This window comes from Crotalus tigris, unplaced genomic scaffold, assembly GCF_016545835.1.
Source record: "Crotalus tigris isolate CLP2741 ecotype Arizona unplaced genomic scaffold, ASM1654583v1 scf7180000024372.1857965, whole genome shotgun sequence".
In the NCBI taxonomy this organism is placed as follows: domain Eukaryota; kingdom Metazoa; phylum Chordata; class Lepidosauria; order Squamata; family Viperidae; genus Crotalus; species Crotalus tigris.
In genome coordinates this window covers 544281-559925 of record NW_024100542.1, presented here as the reverse complement: position 1 = coordinate 559925, position 15645 = coordinate 544281, and the positions used below count along the sequence as shown (strand labels likewise).

General features: G+C 38.5%; 1 protein-coding gene across 2 annotated transcripts in view; it reads right to left on the bottom strand.

Annotated features, from left to right (window-relative positions):
- Positions 1-15645, bottom strand: part of KCNT2 (potassium sodium-activated channel subfamily T member 2) — a 210559-nt gene that overhangs the window by 20878 nt on the left and 174036 nt on the right. For both annotated transcript variants that reach the window (XM_039328195.1, XM_039328196.1), the window contains exon 22: positions 4761-4872. In XM_039328195.1, coding sequence (XP_039184129.1) covers positions 4761-4872 — 112 coding nt within the window. The remainder of the gene's footprint in view (positions 1-4760; positions 4873-15645) is intronic.

Genomic DNA, 15645 nt, shown 5'->3' with positions numbered 1-15645 from the left:
TCAATAAACACAACCCCAACCAAGAAACACTGAGCAATTTTTTCAGTTTATGGGTAAGTAGAATTAGACTGCGCTTGCTGCCCTAAACTTAATCGAAATATCTTTCACATGTAATCAATTCAGAGTTGGGCCAAGCTCAGTCTTCCTCTTGGCAGTCTGTTGGAAAAGAAAGAAGGAAGGGAGAAAGGAAGGGAGGAACCCACATATATTCTGCCTCTCAAGACATAAAGGAATAGATCTATCAGAATAAGAAATTACAACTGAGTTTGCCACTGTGGGTGTCATAAGTACTGCCAGGAGCTATGCACGTCTCAATGCACATGAATACTACAGTGAAACTGTGAAGACATGCAAAGTTTTTTTTTTTTTTCTGGATCATGGCTTTCAAAATCCTCTATCCCCTGCACAAACATGAGGAACTGAATAGAGTGTTATTATGTTTTGGCTTGGATTTTTTCTGTCTAGTAAAAAACCTTGAAACCCTGCATAGAAGTAATAAGCAGCTTTGTAATATAAACTTTATTTAGAGATAAAATTCCTGAGTATCTTTGAAAAGTAAAAGACTATTTTAAGAAAGACCATTGCATTCGTTCTTTTGTCCATAGCTATTGATCAATGCATTCTTCAGCTTAGATAGCATATGATTTACAATTTTCAAAGATACGAAGATTGGTGGTATCACTTCAGCCTATAGAAATCCAGTAATACATAAGCTTGTATACTGATAGGAAAGTACTTAAACGACTAAGTATAGCTCAAAATATCTTTCAACTTGAATAGTTTCAAGGTATAAATAATTTCAATGGTATTGGATGGATAATCTTTTAAACATAACTGAACAATTGGAGTTATTTTTGTGTGTGTGTTTAAACTCAAAATGGTGAATACATTTATGGAACAATCTGATTAACATAAGATATTTTAACCCTCTCATTTCAGTGGAACAAATAAGGCAAATGCTTTTGCCTTGAGACTCACACTAACAGAAATATGAAATTATGCAAAATATACTTTCATTTCTCATTTCAGTCAGATTTTTCCAGTTCTTCTCCAGGAAGAAACTGACTGGTTTAATCACGCACAGGATTGCTATTATGGAGGTAAAATGAAGGGGGGTTCCCATATAAACTCTTTTGAGGTCCTGGGGAAAAAAACCTGGGATATAAATCTAACAAACAAATGGACCACACAAATAAAACCTTTAAAAGGGGTGTGTGTGTTTAAATAGGTGGTTTGTTTAAAGTCCAGAATACATTTGCATGAAACAAATAGCAGTGTTTAGTTCTATAAGTAATATTGAGAACTTTTTGAGTAACATAGGTATGTTATCAGTCTTGTGTGTGCTGTTCTACTTGTGCTCTTTACAGTGCCTAGTGTCAGTGGCTTTTTTTATATTGATTGGGTTGTGTTGATGGCTGGCTTTTAAGTCATTAGCTGTCATTGGCTTGTGCTGCCCAGCCCTCACCTTCTAAGTACTTGATAGGCTGGTGGTAAATCAGCACTTCTATTGACTGACAAGGGGTCTATTTTCCAGGCTCCACTCACTTCCCTGGCTGTTTTTGTGCCTGCTTGTCCAACAATCTTAGTTACTGCAAAGTTAAGTGTGTGTCCTTGTTCACTGCAGTGTGAGGCTACCAATGAGTTCAGGTCTCCTCGTCTGACCAAGTGCTTATGTTCTTGCAATCTGGTGGTTAGCTTCCTCTCTGTCTGTCCTACATAGTCATAGGAGCAATCCATGCAGGAGATTCGGTAGATTATACTGGAAATATCTCCCATCTCCAAGAGATCTTTTTAATGCATAATTTGTCATCATATGGTAGCCTCTGGGCGGTGTGCAATGCCCACTTGCAAATCTGCTGCATTCTACAACTTTCAAAATGTTTTTGATGTATGGCAGGATGTGGCATGTAGTTGGTCTTGTACCTTGTTTCTTCCTTTCTCTCTCCACTGTGTTACGCAGACATCTTGTGATGTATGATTGTGGGTACCTATTCTGCTTGAATTGTTCATGTAGGTATCTGCTCTCCAGCTGTTTGGCTTGCTAGGTAATACAGTGGGTTCTCACCCTGCACAGTGGGTTCTCACCCTGCACAATGGGTTCTCACCCTGGTGCAACTCTTTTTGTGTGGATGAAATATCAGAGATGATCTTATCAAGGATCCAATCCTATCTTTAAAATATGCTGATATGCCAACAAAGCTAATACATTTACATACAAATTGTTGCATTAAAAACTCACATCAAATTTCTCCTAGAATATGGCAAAACTGACAAAGCTAACATTTGCAAATATTAATGTACAATAACTGACACCATTCTTTTGCTCACTATTAAGAAATTCTTTAAATTGTTACCGTAGTTGCTATTATGGCGATATGTTAAAGTAAGCAACTTATTTCAATAATTGATTCATACAGTACATGTAACACAAAAAGGCAGCATATATTTACAAAAAACATTCATACATAATCAATTTATTTACTGGCCATGTTTCGGAAGAAAATGTTGCCTTTTGGACATTAAGTGACTAGCAAGAATTTGATATATATGATAGATAATAGGCCTTAGTCATTCCTAGTGTCTTAGCTAAGAGATATGTGATATTTCTGAATAAAATATTCCTTCAATAGAAACAGTGTAATAGCACATGAATTATTAATTTAATCTTATTGGCACCATTTGAGAAGATAAAATCTGCATGTGTCAAGAAGGCTGATAAAAGTACTTGAGAAAAACACATATAAATTGCGAATAAAGAGGCTAAAATGATGGGTGATTATATTACACATTATATTATTATATTACAATACATTATATTATAAAGCTACAATCATCTTTTGTGGATGGAGAGGATTCAGGCTGGGAGAAATAATTATAGTTATATAATTGTTTTTCCCCAGTCTGAACTAGATGAACATCCTGGGAGTAGAATTAGCCAGATTGGAAAATCAAAACTATTTTGAATAAAAAAAGTTGGAATAGATCTAATCAGTTACTATAAATAATTGTTATTTGAAACTGAGTGTTTTATAGAAATTTCAGATCAGTAAATGTATCAATTGTAAAAGGTCAGAATTCATATCAAAATCTATTTTTAAAATAGATTTTTAAAATCTAAGTTCAGTCTAAGCCTCCATGCAGTTAATGACTGGATTTGGCCATATTTTAACCACATGGTATAATATACAACGTACATTAATAGTTGATTTTCCTTCAATGAAGCCAGCATACTCATCTTCTAAAATGTTTTCAAATTTACCATAATAATCTCCAAATAAGATTCCCAGTATAAGTGTACTAATTGTACTTAAACTGATTGATGGATAATTGGAAGGGCTGGACATGGTTCCATTCTTATGAATGAAGAAAATAACAGGTAGTATCTCTTCAAGAAGACATGCTGTTTTATTCATTTATATCTAAAATTGAGTCTGAATAGCCATCATTTCTTTTATTCAGCTATATGTTGTCTCCCTGGGAATTTGCCATTTTATTTTGGGATATCAGTTTGTGAACTTTAGTGAACATGACTAGAATCTATTTAAGCAATGCATCCAACATTATCTCAGGAACTAGCACAGGGTTCTGTCTGAGACTATTTAAAGATATCTTTCTCAAACTTCAGATTCAATATGACAATCTATTCTTGTTTTATTCTTACTAATGCTTTACACTTTCTTTTAAATGAAACAGATCCACCGGTAAGGATGGACAGTTATTAAATCTGCATACTCTGACTTTCCAAAAGTGCCTGTTTGGTTAGTATACATTTCCCTAGCAAATCAACGCTTGGATTTTAAATGATTTTCCATTTCATTACTAAGAAGATGTGTTTGTATATTTTACAACAATTTGGTACAGCTACTTCAGTGGGTTTTAAATTATTAGAAAAGACTGAAACTTAAGAATTTCATTTATATTCAGTACATCTAAGTATTCCTTATTTATCTCTCTATGTCCATGTCCATATTGGATTAATTATACAGCTCTATTTTTGAAGTAGATATGTAATTCACTGGTATTTAAGCTTAACGTTACAGTAGTAACGTTACAGTAGTGTATGGTCTCTATTCATGTAGAGCTTTAAAGCTTAAAACTAGCACCTTGAATTGGACTGGAAACTGGTAACTAATGCAACTTGCAGAACAGAGGTAGTATATATAATACGTTCATCTAGAAACTGTGTTGCTGTATTCTGCTCAACTGAAGCTTCCAGATACAGCTACGAAATTTTGCTCATTTGTATTTCTACCCACAGTGGTCCAATAAAATTAATTTCTTAAAGATCTAATTCTGGCACCATATAGAATGTGTGCATCATTTGCTTTCCAGAATAAGGGAAGAGGTTCGGAAGCATACTGTAGTACTGGCTTCTGCTGATTACAAATAGTATCCTTTCTTGTTAAGTAGCCACTCTGTCATAGTTAGCACTACACACTAATTCTGCTACTTACATCCTTGAACTACTGAATTTATAACCATAATCTAATTGTCTCCTGTTAGTTTTATTTTTAGTAAAGAAACTGTTACAGACTCATTCTTGGCCACTTTTCTTTTGTTTCCCATCTGCAATTTCACTACTTGATTCAGCAGTCCATTGAATCATATTCCATAGGTATTTCACAATTGTATCAATAGTCCTAATGATTAAGCATAGAACATTTTGAATTATCAGTTTCCAGAGCAAATTAAAAAAGACAATTATGTCTGAGAATCAATAAATTTCATGTATTTATTATAATGCAGTGGAGCTTTCTTACCTTCTCCAATTTTGACAGAGCAAGAGAATAACAATCTTTGGCCCTGAACTGCATGAATCTCATGTTGGCGGGATGAGTTAATTCAGTAATTATGCCCAGACTGGAGAATAACCTAAACATTTTTCCAAGAAGATAATACAGTTATTCTTCTAATAATATCAGTTGAGTAAATGAAATGTTATTTCATTTCAAATTTGATTTCTAAATTTTTTTGAATAGTACAGTGTATTTATTTCCAATACATGTCTAGTTTAACGAAGAGAAGGACAAGGGGGGACATGATAGCAGTATTCCAATATCTCAAGGGCTGCCATAAAGAAGAGGGAATTAAGCTATTTTCCAAAGCACCTGAAGGCAGGACAAGAAGCAACGGGTGGAAACTAATCAAGGAGAGAAGCAACCTAGAACTAAGGAGAAACTTCCTGACAGTGAGAACAATTAATCAGTGGAACAGCTTGCCTCCAGAAGCAGTAAATGCTCCAACACTGGAAGTTTTTAAGAAGAGACTGGACAGCCATTTGTCCGAAATGGTGTAGGGTTTCCTGCCCGAGCAGGGGGTTGGACTAGATGACCTCCAAGGTCCCTTCCAACTTTACTACTATTACTAATTACATCCATCCATCTCTGTATCACATGCTCGTGATTCTGTATGAGTATTTCAAATTCTGTCATTTTTCTTCTAAGCCATCTGTGGTGGAAGCTAATTAATTCCTATATCAATAGCACTTAGACTTACATACTGCTTCATAGTACTTTACAGACCTCTCTAAGTGGTTTTCAGATTCAGCCTAATGCCCCCAACAATCTGGGTCCTCATTTTACCAACTGGGAAGGATGGAAGGCTGAGTCAACCTTGAGCCAGTGGGAATCAAACTGCCAAATTGCTGGCAGTCGGCAGTCAGCAGAATTAGCCTGCAATATTGCATTCTAACCACTGTGCCACCAGACTCTTATAATAGGATAAATGTCCTGCAGAGATTCAGATAAACCATTCCATTAAGTTAAAACATAAATATGATAGAGAAATACTTTATTAGTAATTGCCGTAACAGTGATGAATACCTTGTTTCCAGTAACTGCAAGCAACAACAATACGGAGGAATTAATATATATTTTAAGTTGTCTGAATGGGTTATAAAATACCTTTACCAATACTTAACATTATAATTGTGTTGAGAATTTAACTTGCAACTATACATTTTGAAAACATTAGCCTTCCAGGCAAGAATCAGTCAAATCTTTGCATTAACATTCATTGAGAGGTTTTTTTTTTTTTAATCTAGAGAGTCATTTACAAAGTATTTGTATCAAAGTTCAGATGATAAGGTCTTTGGGGCAATATTCTTATATCTTATGTATAGGAGAAAAAAATAAGGTTTTGTAACAGGGAAGAAGATGTTGTGAGAGTAAGGAGCAATTAATTTGATTAAGGAAATGCGTATTCGGATACTTATGTTCTATTTTCCATTTGGTCTGCTCCCCAAGTGGAATACATATTCCTCAAATATATATATTGGGGGATACATTTTCCCCAAATATATTGGAGAATATATATTCCTTAAATGGAATATAATTACCCAAGGCTTTTTTTCTCATAGAACGCCCAGAACGGAGTTCTGGCACTTTTTTGGATGGAACCTTGTAGGGTAGGCAAGGCGGGTTGTATGACGTGTGTGAGTTCCAGCACCTTTTTTTTTTTTTTTTAGAAAAAAAGCACTGTAATTACCTATGGAAAGTATAAGTCGCTCCCTAAATAGTAACAGCTTCTTTACAAAAAAGAAGCTTATAGCAGCATGAGGATACTGAAAGAGATTTCAGCATTTCCAAAAAGATATATTTGCTTTTTACTTGAAGAAACATAGATTTGGAGTGTCTAAAACAGGGGTCTTCAAACTTGGTCCTTTTATGACTCGTGGACTTCAACTCCCAGAATTCCTCAGCCAGCGTGACTGGCTGAGGAATTCTGGGAGTTGAAGTCCACAAGTCATAAAAGGGCCAGGTTTGAAGACCCCTAGTCTAAAATAAAGTCTTTTCTCAAAAGTGGAACGCTAACTGAGATGATCACAAGACAACTGGAGTTATGAGAATTTGCTATTTAGGTTCCCAAGCCATGTTAAAGTACTTAGCCACTATTCCTGAAGCTGAGAACAAGCTGTCCTTCTTCTGTGTTTTGTGACTGTTGGTTTGACTAGGATAACTGAGTGACTTTCATATAACTCAATGTAGTAAAAATGAAAGGAATAACCCAGGCATTCAATGCAGTATTCTTAAAACACAATTATATTTGTATAATTATTAATCGTAACAATAATGATGATGTCACCTGCATTATGTTTCTGCAAAGAATCAAAGCTATAAAATAAAGCTAACCAGTCTCTATCACACTCAGTACAATTGTAATAAATAAACTGTAGTTTATTAGCCAAGACTGCACTCTTGTGGATTTTAAAAGTAGAAAATGGAGGGATTTTACAGGTATTCTGTATAAAAGAGCTAGAAAAGCTAATATCAGATCATCTGTCTTGTTACAGATATATTTGTAGGAGCACCTGGCTAATAAGAAGTTTGAAAAGCTAAATGGAATAGAATGGAATTATTTACATACTTACTTGGAAGTAAATTTGCTGGACTGAAACATATTTCAAAATATAATGTAACATTGAAAGGCAATTTTACTTAATTGTTATGCCTTGATGCTGTGTATGATTTTGTTCCAGTGGGTATTTACCTTTAGCTAGTTAATTATGTGCCATCAAGTTAATTTTGATTTCTGCTGACTATCCTTACTTATTTATCATGTTTTATATGGTCACCCAAACTGCAACACAAAATCCAATCTCTGGGCAGCACAGTTTCCAGCTCCAGAACAGTTTCTGTAATCTCTTTGATCCCATTCATCCTTCTTACTCATTTTCGATCATATCTTCTACTTCCGCCAATCTTACTATGTCAGTGTGTATGTGTGTGTGTGTGTGTGTGTGAGAGAGAGAGAGGGAGGGAGGGAGAGAGAGAGAGAGAGAGAGAGAGAGAGAGAGAGAGAGAGAGAGAGAGAGAGAGAGAGGGAACTGGGGCTGAATGCCCAATAAGTGTAAATAAATAAATAAAATATATAATGATCTGCTTGTACCATATGCCCAAAGAAATGAGTTTCGGCATGCTAATAATTGTTTCAAGGAAGAAGTCAGCCTTAATGTGATCTCAGACTTACTGACTGTTTTTCAGTCCATGGTTCTCTCACTAATTATCTCAAAATCCATTAATATCTTATTTCTCTCACTCTTTCACAGCTCTGCAACAGAACTGGAAAGGTAGTTTATTTAATTTGCTGAGATCTCTGTTATCATTGACATGCTTTTATTCTTCACAATGTTGTTTAAATTTGTCATTTTTAGAATTAATCTCCTTTTTTTAAAAAAAATGTGTATTCCTCAACCTTGGCTCCTCTTCCAGAGGCCTGGGAGTTTAAGGGTTCTGCGCAGTATCCTACCTAGCACTTTGCTCTTCTGGAACAGAGAGACCTCGTGGGATCTGATGGAGTCACTCTGCCTGTTTAAATGCTCCTACCATGTATAAAAATGATTACGTTGATAACTATGTTGGCTGGACACAAGGACATTATTATGAGTTTATCCTACATCTTACTTTTAATTACAGAATTTATTTTAATTAAACTGACAGCAATTAATGCCAAAGCCAGAATAAATAAAGCAGCTCAAAGTATGGTAAATTTGCAGCAGTCTTTAAAATAATACTGTTTTTTTAATCAATGATGCATATTAAATTATTTTGATATATAGATAACAGTTGCCAATATGTTATTTCTAAGCTATTAAAAAGTAACTATTTAAACAGAGCATTTTAGTATTTGATTCTGTAAAACTACTTGCATATTAAAGTTCTGCCTTTCTAAACTTTTGATGTTAGCTAGATCCTTACACTTCAGCTTCAAAATTGCTAATATTTGTTTTTCTAATAGTGTATGAACTATATCTATCCTATCAAACTTGAACTAAAATCTTTAGTTTTTAAATATTTTTTTCTGTAGAAGAAAAAATCCAAATTCTACCACTTTGTGTAGTTGCCAGTATATGTAGAAAGACTGCCATCTACTGGTCGTTAAAGTAGAAATAATCCAAACTTAAATTTCATTATAATCAAGCCTGCAAATGCTTTTTACATTAAGGACATATAATTTTTATTAGCTATTCAAGTATCTTTTCCGAATTGTGAAAGCAAGCTTTAAATTACATTTTTACATTATCTGTTGGATATTTCTCTAGTGATGTGAAAATTAGTGTTAAATTAAGAAGAAAAAGAGAGTACTGAACTGCAAATAACTGCAAATAAACTGCTAGAAGGCATTTTTTTTCTTTGGGTAGAAAAAAGAAAACGTGAACTATCGACGCTATAATATGGAAGCAACCATTTTACCATTATTAACATTCAGATTCTGTGATGAGTGTTTTTAATCACTATTAATATTCCAAGTTACAGATGAAAAGACTAAACTTAAGTCATGCTCCATTTATCTGGCTACTTTTGGGAACAAGTTTCTAAACTAGAATTTTTTCTCTATTTTTTTTTAAAAAAAACAAAGAATCTGAAGAAAATTTTGTTGGATGCTTAGAGGCTGCGTGAGTAGAGGAGATGGAAGAACATGCTAACAGAGAAAGCAGCCCCCAGATGAAAGGCCTCATTAATAAGTATGCAGGACATTTTTATAAAAAAAGAAGTAAAAAAGATGCACATGCTAACTAGAGAAGACCCTGTCTGGTCCACAGGGCCGGCAGTATTGTTGTTGGGGGTGGGGCATCAATGGGGGGGCACTGGTGGTGGGGGGCAGGTTATCAGTGGAGGAGGCAGGTAAGTGTTGATGGAAGGTGGGGCAGCAGTGCAGAGTTGGCAGCAAGGAGTGGGCCAGCAGCAGTGGTGACCCTCCACAGCAGTCCCAGCTTCTCATGTGGTCCCTTGTGAAAATTAACTAGGGCCTGCACCACACAAGCAGACATAGGAAAATAGTTACACCAGTTAAATTCTTCCACAGAAGAGACTGCTGCTGTGGTCGAGACAGGTATCCACCATATGCCTGTGATTAAACCAAAGAAGAATGTAGACCAGCTAGAAAATTGGGCCATTTCTCATTAGAGAAATGTTGAAGCAAAAGCAAGAGGAAAGATTTTGATTAATTAAAAAAGAGAAAAAAGAACAGTTTTGGAGGGAGACAGAAAGGCAATCGGGCAATGGTGGTAGCAATAATCCCTATCTTAACTCAAGGTAACTCAGGAAGAAAAAATGATATACATGCCATTGAACTTTTATAGGTTAAAAAAAGCAGGCAAACTCCACCCCATGATGATGAATGTTAATCAGACCCAGGTAGAGTTGATTTCCTAATCTGTTCCACCTAGTGTGGTTGGTATGAAAAACATCTGAAATACTCCAGGTAATGAGCTTCCTCCAGGGTACATGCAACCATAGCCCAACCACCTTCTTTGGCAGAAAAGAAACTGGATGAATGTTGTCCATTTGAGCCCAGCAACAGCTTCTTGGGGGAGCAGATGTAACACTATCTCCTATAAGGCCAACCAAACCACTCCCTCCCTCAAGCAAGCTAACACCATTACATAGACCCAACCATACTGGAAGAGGAGCGTAAGTTGCTTGATTGGCCTCAACAAGCTGGGGGATGGGGAAGATGTATCTACTGTATATAGATGGCAGATTTATAGTCTGAAAGACCCAGTGCATTTCTTTGGGAGTTACAGGCTCAAACCATCCTTCTCTGCCCATAAGACCATGCTTTAGGCCTCTTGACACAATTACCCAGGTGGAAATCAATTCCAAGAAAATGAAGCAATTTTATTTGCCAACTATCCAGAACACTCCTCATAGCAGCCTACAAATGATCATGCAGCCCACTTCTCCCAAACAAGTAACAAAACAAAATGAATGGGTAATTATCTTGGATACAGTAAGAGTGGAGAAATATCTATATCTCTTACTCCTTTTTTTACAATCCTGTAATCCCTTAATTCAGGGTAGAGTTGGCAACTAGATAAACCTGGCTGAATGTCCTTCCTTACGTAATATAGAGTTCGCAGGAGATATTTTTTTGCACCCTAGGAGAGAAACATCTGCTGCTCCCTAGGATTGAACTCTCAACCTTCTGAGTGGGAGGCAAGTGTCTACACCAGTAGGCCACCACGCTGCTCATGTCAACTCTCTTACTATCATGATGTAATCCTGAATATGGACTCTCACATATTCTTGGACAGATTTAGTATTTGTCATTTGTTATCCAAAGGAGCTCTAACATTCTTCAAAGGTACTCTAAATCCAAGGGGTATCCTGGCATCTTATTCCCTTAGAGTTTTTTCCCACCTATGTATTCTATAGTTAATCTTGTGCCTCCCTCTTCTATATAGGACAGATATGTTGTGTATTTTCTGAAATATTTGTCCTGAAGTTCATATACTGAAATAATAAGTATGTCCCAACAAACCATATCGTTTGTATGCAAACCTAGTCACCTCCCAGCCTCACACTCTTCTTTTGTCCCTCTCGTTTGCCTCTCTTCCTCCTAAAGACACTATATATGAATCTCAGAGGTTTTTTTATGTTATGATGATTGTACTTCAAGGTCAAAGTCAATTCTATCTATGGAAATTCAGAAATTAAACAACAATGACTGTCACGGAAGTGCAATCATCATAACATAACAAATTATGAGTTTTACATATAGTGTTTTTGGAATAGGCTTTAAATAGGTGTTTGATGGCCAAAATATTACTGGAGCAATGGTTAATAGAAAAATAAAACCACCTCTGTCACAAAATAAGGTTTAAAATAGTCTGAACTGAAACATGTTCATGTTAGATTTCTCCTATCTCTTCATTAGTTGAATGGCCTTACTAGTTCATTGTCCTCAGTTCCTCAAAATACCAAGGAGATGTCTCTCAAGCTTGCTTTGGGAATTATTATCTACACAATTTGAATGATCTCTTTTCAGGAACTATTAAGTAGCAAAAGACAGAACACCTGAACCAATCTCTTACATGATTTCTTCACCTATACTAAATTGTATGCCTGGTTTCATACAAGATTTGCACAAACTTAATGCAGTGAGCCAAACAAGAAATAAAAAACACTGTTTACAGAGCACAATTCCCTTTTTCGGTCCCTTATGTGCTAGAATTGATCTGGCAAGCATGCCTGGGCTTGAAAAAAGACCTTAGTTTAAAAAAATGTGGATGCTTCTACTGTATAATTCTAGTAGCAAAATAAAATAAAACTATGAAAACTATTATCATGCAAAAAAAAAAACATTTCCAGAGTAAGGTAGTGGAATACAAACAACCCCCTCAATTCTATGCATTGCTGGTTGCTGGTTCTTGATAAGACAATATGTGTCATGGAAAATATTTGCATGAGATAATATTGTTTGTCCAGGAGCTCTTTGGTAGCCTTACCATTAATCAGAGCAACTGGTATATGGTGGTTCTTTAGTAGAACTTCTTTTTTAGAGTCGTCAGCCTTTTGACAATTTGTTCAGCCCAGGAAGAAAACCATTATCCAACTTAGCCACCTCCCAACCTCACTCTGTTCTTGAGACCTCTTGTTTGTCTTTTGTTTCACATCTGATATAATTTTGTCTGATAGGACAACTGGTAGTGGCAATGCTTTCTTCTCAAGACAGAAATATCTATAGAAGGAGAAGAATGCCTTCACTTTTTGTTATATTAAGCTTTTTTTTTTCATTTCCATCCAAAGCTGAAATCATTATCAAGAACTACACAAAGGGCAAACAATCTAGCTCTGAGCTTCTCCCTTCTCATTTACCAGCTTTTTGTTTAACCCAGAGGAACTTCGTGGAGCCATCTGAAGCCATTAGACAATGGAGCAATATAGCTCTGAACTCATGGTTTCAGAGAGCCAGAGAGTGGACTGACCAGATCCAGCCAAACAGCACTGGCAAGAAGTTATTGATAAGGAACTACTTCTTCCTTTCCTTCCAATTCCCCCCACCCTCTGTTTTTTTTAAATCCAGAATCCTTCTCTTATTCTCCCTTCCTACATGAAGTAGCATCTATCCCTTAGCATATATTTGTGTGTAAATATGCATAAATGAATATTGCATCTCATAAATCCAAAATTTTGGCTTTCTTTGCTCTTTCCAGAATCTTTACAATTTTTTTCATGCTTTCTGTTGAGTCCTCGGCGAATGGTAAAGACGGCGCGAGACATTCTTGTTGTTTCAGGAACTCTTTATTGGTCTTCAGTAGCCCCGTTACAACTCAAGGCAGCACAGACCTCTCAGCCTCTCTTAAGGACGTTTCCCGGGCCAAAAAGCAACATTTTGGCATGCTGAGCGCCTTGCACATGCGCGCGAGTGCTGGCGCCAACCAGTCTGGTCCCGGGCAGCTCGCAGCTGCCCGGGACCGTTGCAACGTCCTGAGCCTGCCTTCGCAGGCTCAGGACACAACACTTTCCACTTTCATAACAGTACACAGGAAATGCTTTCTTCAAACTTTTTAATTTCCCCATCATTCTTTAATATATTGAATTCAGTATGTTACTGTTGAGTCCTCGAGTCAATGGCGAATGAGTACAGCACATTCTGTAGTTCCAACAGCTCTTTATTGAAGTCTTTTCCACTCCGTCACAGCTCTGAGGCTTGCAGGCCTCTCAGACTCTTTTTAACAATGTCCCCGGACAAAATGGTAACAATTAGGCATGCTCTGCGCCTCGCGCATGCGCGCGAAGCCGGCGCCAGCCAGTCTGGTCCTGGGCAGCTTGCAACTGCCCGGGACCATTGCAACGTCCCGAGCCTGCCTTTGCAGGCTCAGGACAGAACACCCCTTCCCCCCTGGATGAGACTTATTAACTATATATGTAGTTATACGCGACCTCAACACGAGTGTGGTGTGCCAACCCCAAACCTGCACATCTATTGCAGCTGTGCAATACCCACACCACAAATGGTACTGGGCTATTGTTCTGGGATTAACTACCCAGTGCTCACACTTCCATTTTCCACAACAGCAGGCACCCTCTCACTTTCTCTGCATTGACAGCAGGGTTACAAAGTCCTCAAGATACTTGGGAGATCATTTTACTCTCTGTGACCTCCTTAGATTCTGAGAATCCCTTACTTCCTCTTGTGCAGAGGATGACGTGGAGTTGCCCCCTCTTTCAAACCCTGGCAGTCCCCATGAACTGTGCCCTGTTGCCTGGTCTGCTTGCTTGCCCACTGGGCTTGTCAGACCAGGACTTTGCTCCCCCATGAACCTGGTTGACCTGCCTAACTGTAGGCTCTCGGGCCCCTCTGTAAGTCTACCACTTTTTGGCATTTCTGTAGAGTCCTCCAAGCCCACAATGGACCTATCAAAGGAACGCATCCCTTCACTCCCAAGCCCCGTAATGGGATTGTCTGGGGTTTCTGCAGTGCCCCAATACTCAGTTGCCCCCCCCCATCTATGTCTGAGGTGCCAGAATTGGGATTGGCCTCTCTGACCACCTCCCTGTGTGAAGACTTCCTTCTGGAAACAGTAGCAGTACTGGGCCAACTTGACTGTTTGTGTGCCAGTTCTCTTGCAATGTTTGGGTTATTAGGATGCTCCCGGTTATTCTCCCTGACTGGAGTGCTGAATGGTAGTTGTGAATGATTGAGTATGCCCCCTGGGTGACTCCCTGGCTGGAGTAGGCACTGGTGCCTGTATGATTTCTTGTTCCCTTGAATTCCTGTTTGGAACACTTGCAGAACCTTGGAATAGGCCATCTGCGGCCTCTCCGTTTGGCCCCAGCTGCTGCCAACACCCTTCCCTTTGCCCATAGTGGTCTCCCTCCCCCCTGGAGAAAGCCCAGGAGCTTCAGAGGGTGAGTCCAGTCTCGTACACAGCTGATCGATATGCCGCCGAAGGATACGACCGTCGTCCAAGGAGACCTCATATGACAATGGTTCAGTAACCTTGCATACTATGGCAGGAACCCACAAGTGACCAGGCCCGTAGTTCCGGGTCCATATGGGGGAACCCACTTGCAGACACCGCGGTGCCCTGGGTTGGGTGACCTTAGGAGGCAGTCTGTCCGGGTGCAACCTGTCAAATTTGGTGATCAGTTTGCGCCCACAACGGAGTTCAGCTGGGCTCTTCCTAGTTGAAGTTGAAGGTGTGGTGCGGTAAGCAAGAAGAAAGTCTGCCAACCTGTGGTGCCAGTCCACATAGGTCAGTTTCTTTAAAGCATCCTTGGTGATGCGGACCATCCGTTCAGCCATACCGTTGGTGAAAGGGTGGAATGGTGCAGAGGTGGCATGACGAATCATGTTGGCCTGTAAGAAAGCTTGAAACTCGAAAGAAGTGAATTGAGGACCATTGTCAGACACCAGGACATCAGGGAGCCCACGTGCAGCAAAAATCCCTCTCAGTACTTGAATGGTCTTGGCAGCAGTGGTTGAAGAGACAGGTACAACCTCAAGCCACTTTGAATAGCTATCAACAAGAACCAAGAAGAATTGACCCTGAAAGGGCCCAGCATAATCAATGTGCACCCTAGACCAAGGTGACTGTGTTTCCTTCCATCTATGTACAGGAGCCTGAGGCATTTCCGGGCGTGAGCGCTGACACAAGTGGCATCCGTGCACTTGAGCCTCTATTTCTCTGTCTAACCTGGCCACCACAAATGGCTGCGCATAAGCTCCTTCACCCTGACAATGCCAGGATGGACCTCATGAAGGGAAGCCAAGACCCTAGGCCTCATTGAGGTAGGAATAACAACTCTGCTGCCCCACAGCAGACAACCCTGAAAAGTGGATAACTTATGTTTCTTAAGCCAGAAACTCTGAAACTCAGTACCTGGACAACTCTCTGGCCATCCAGACAAAACCCAG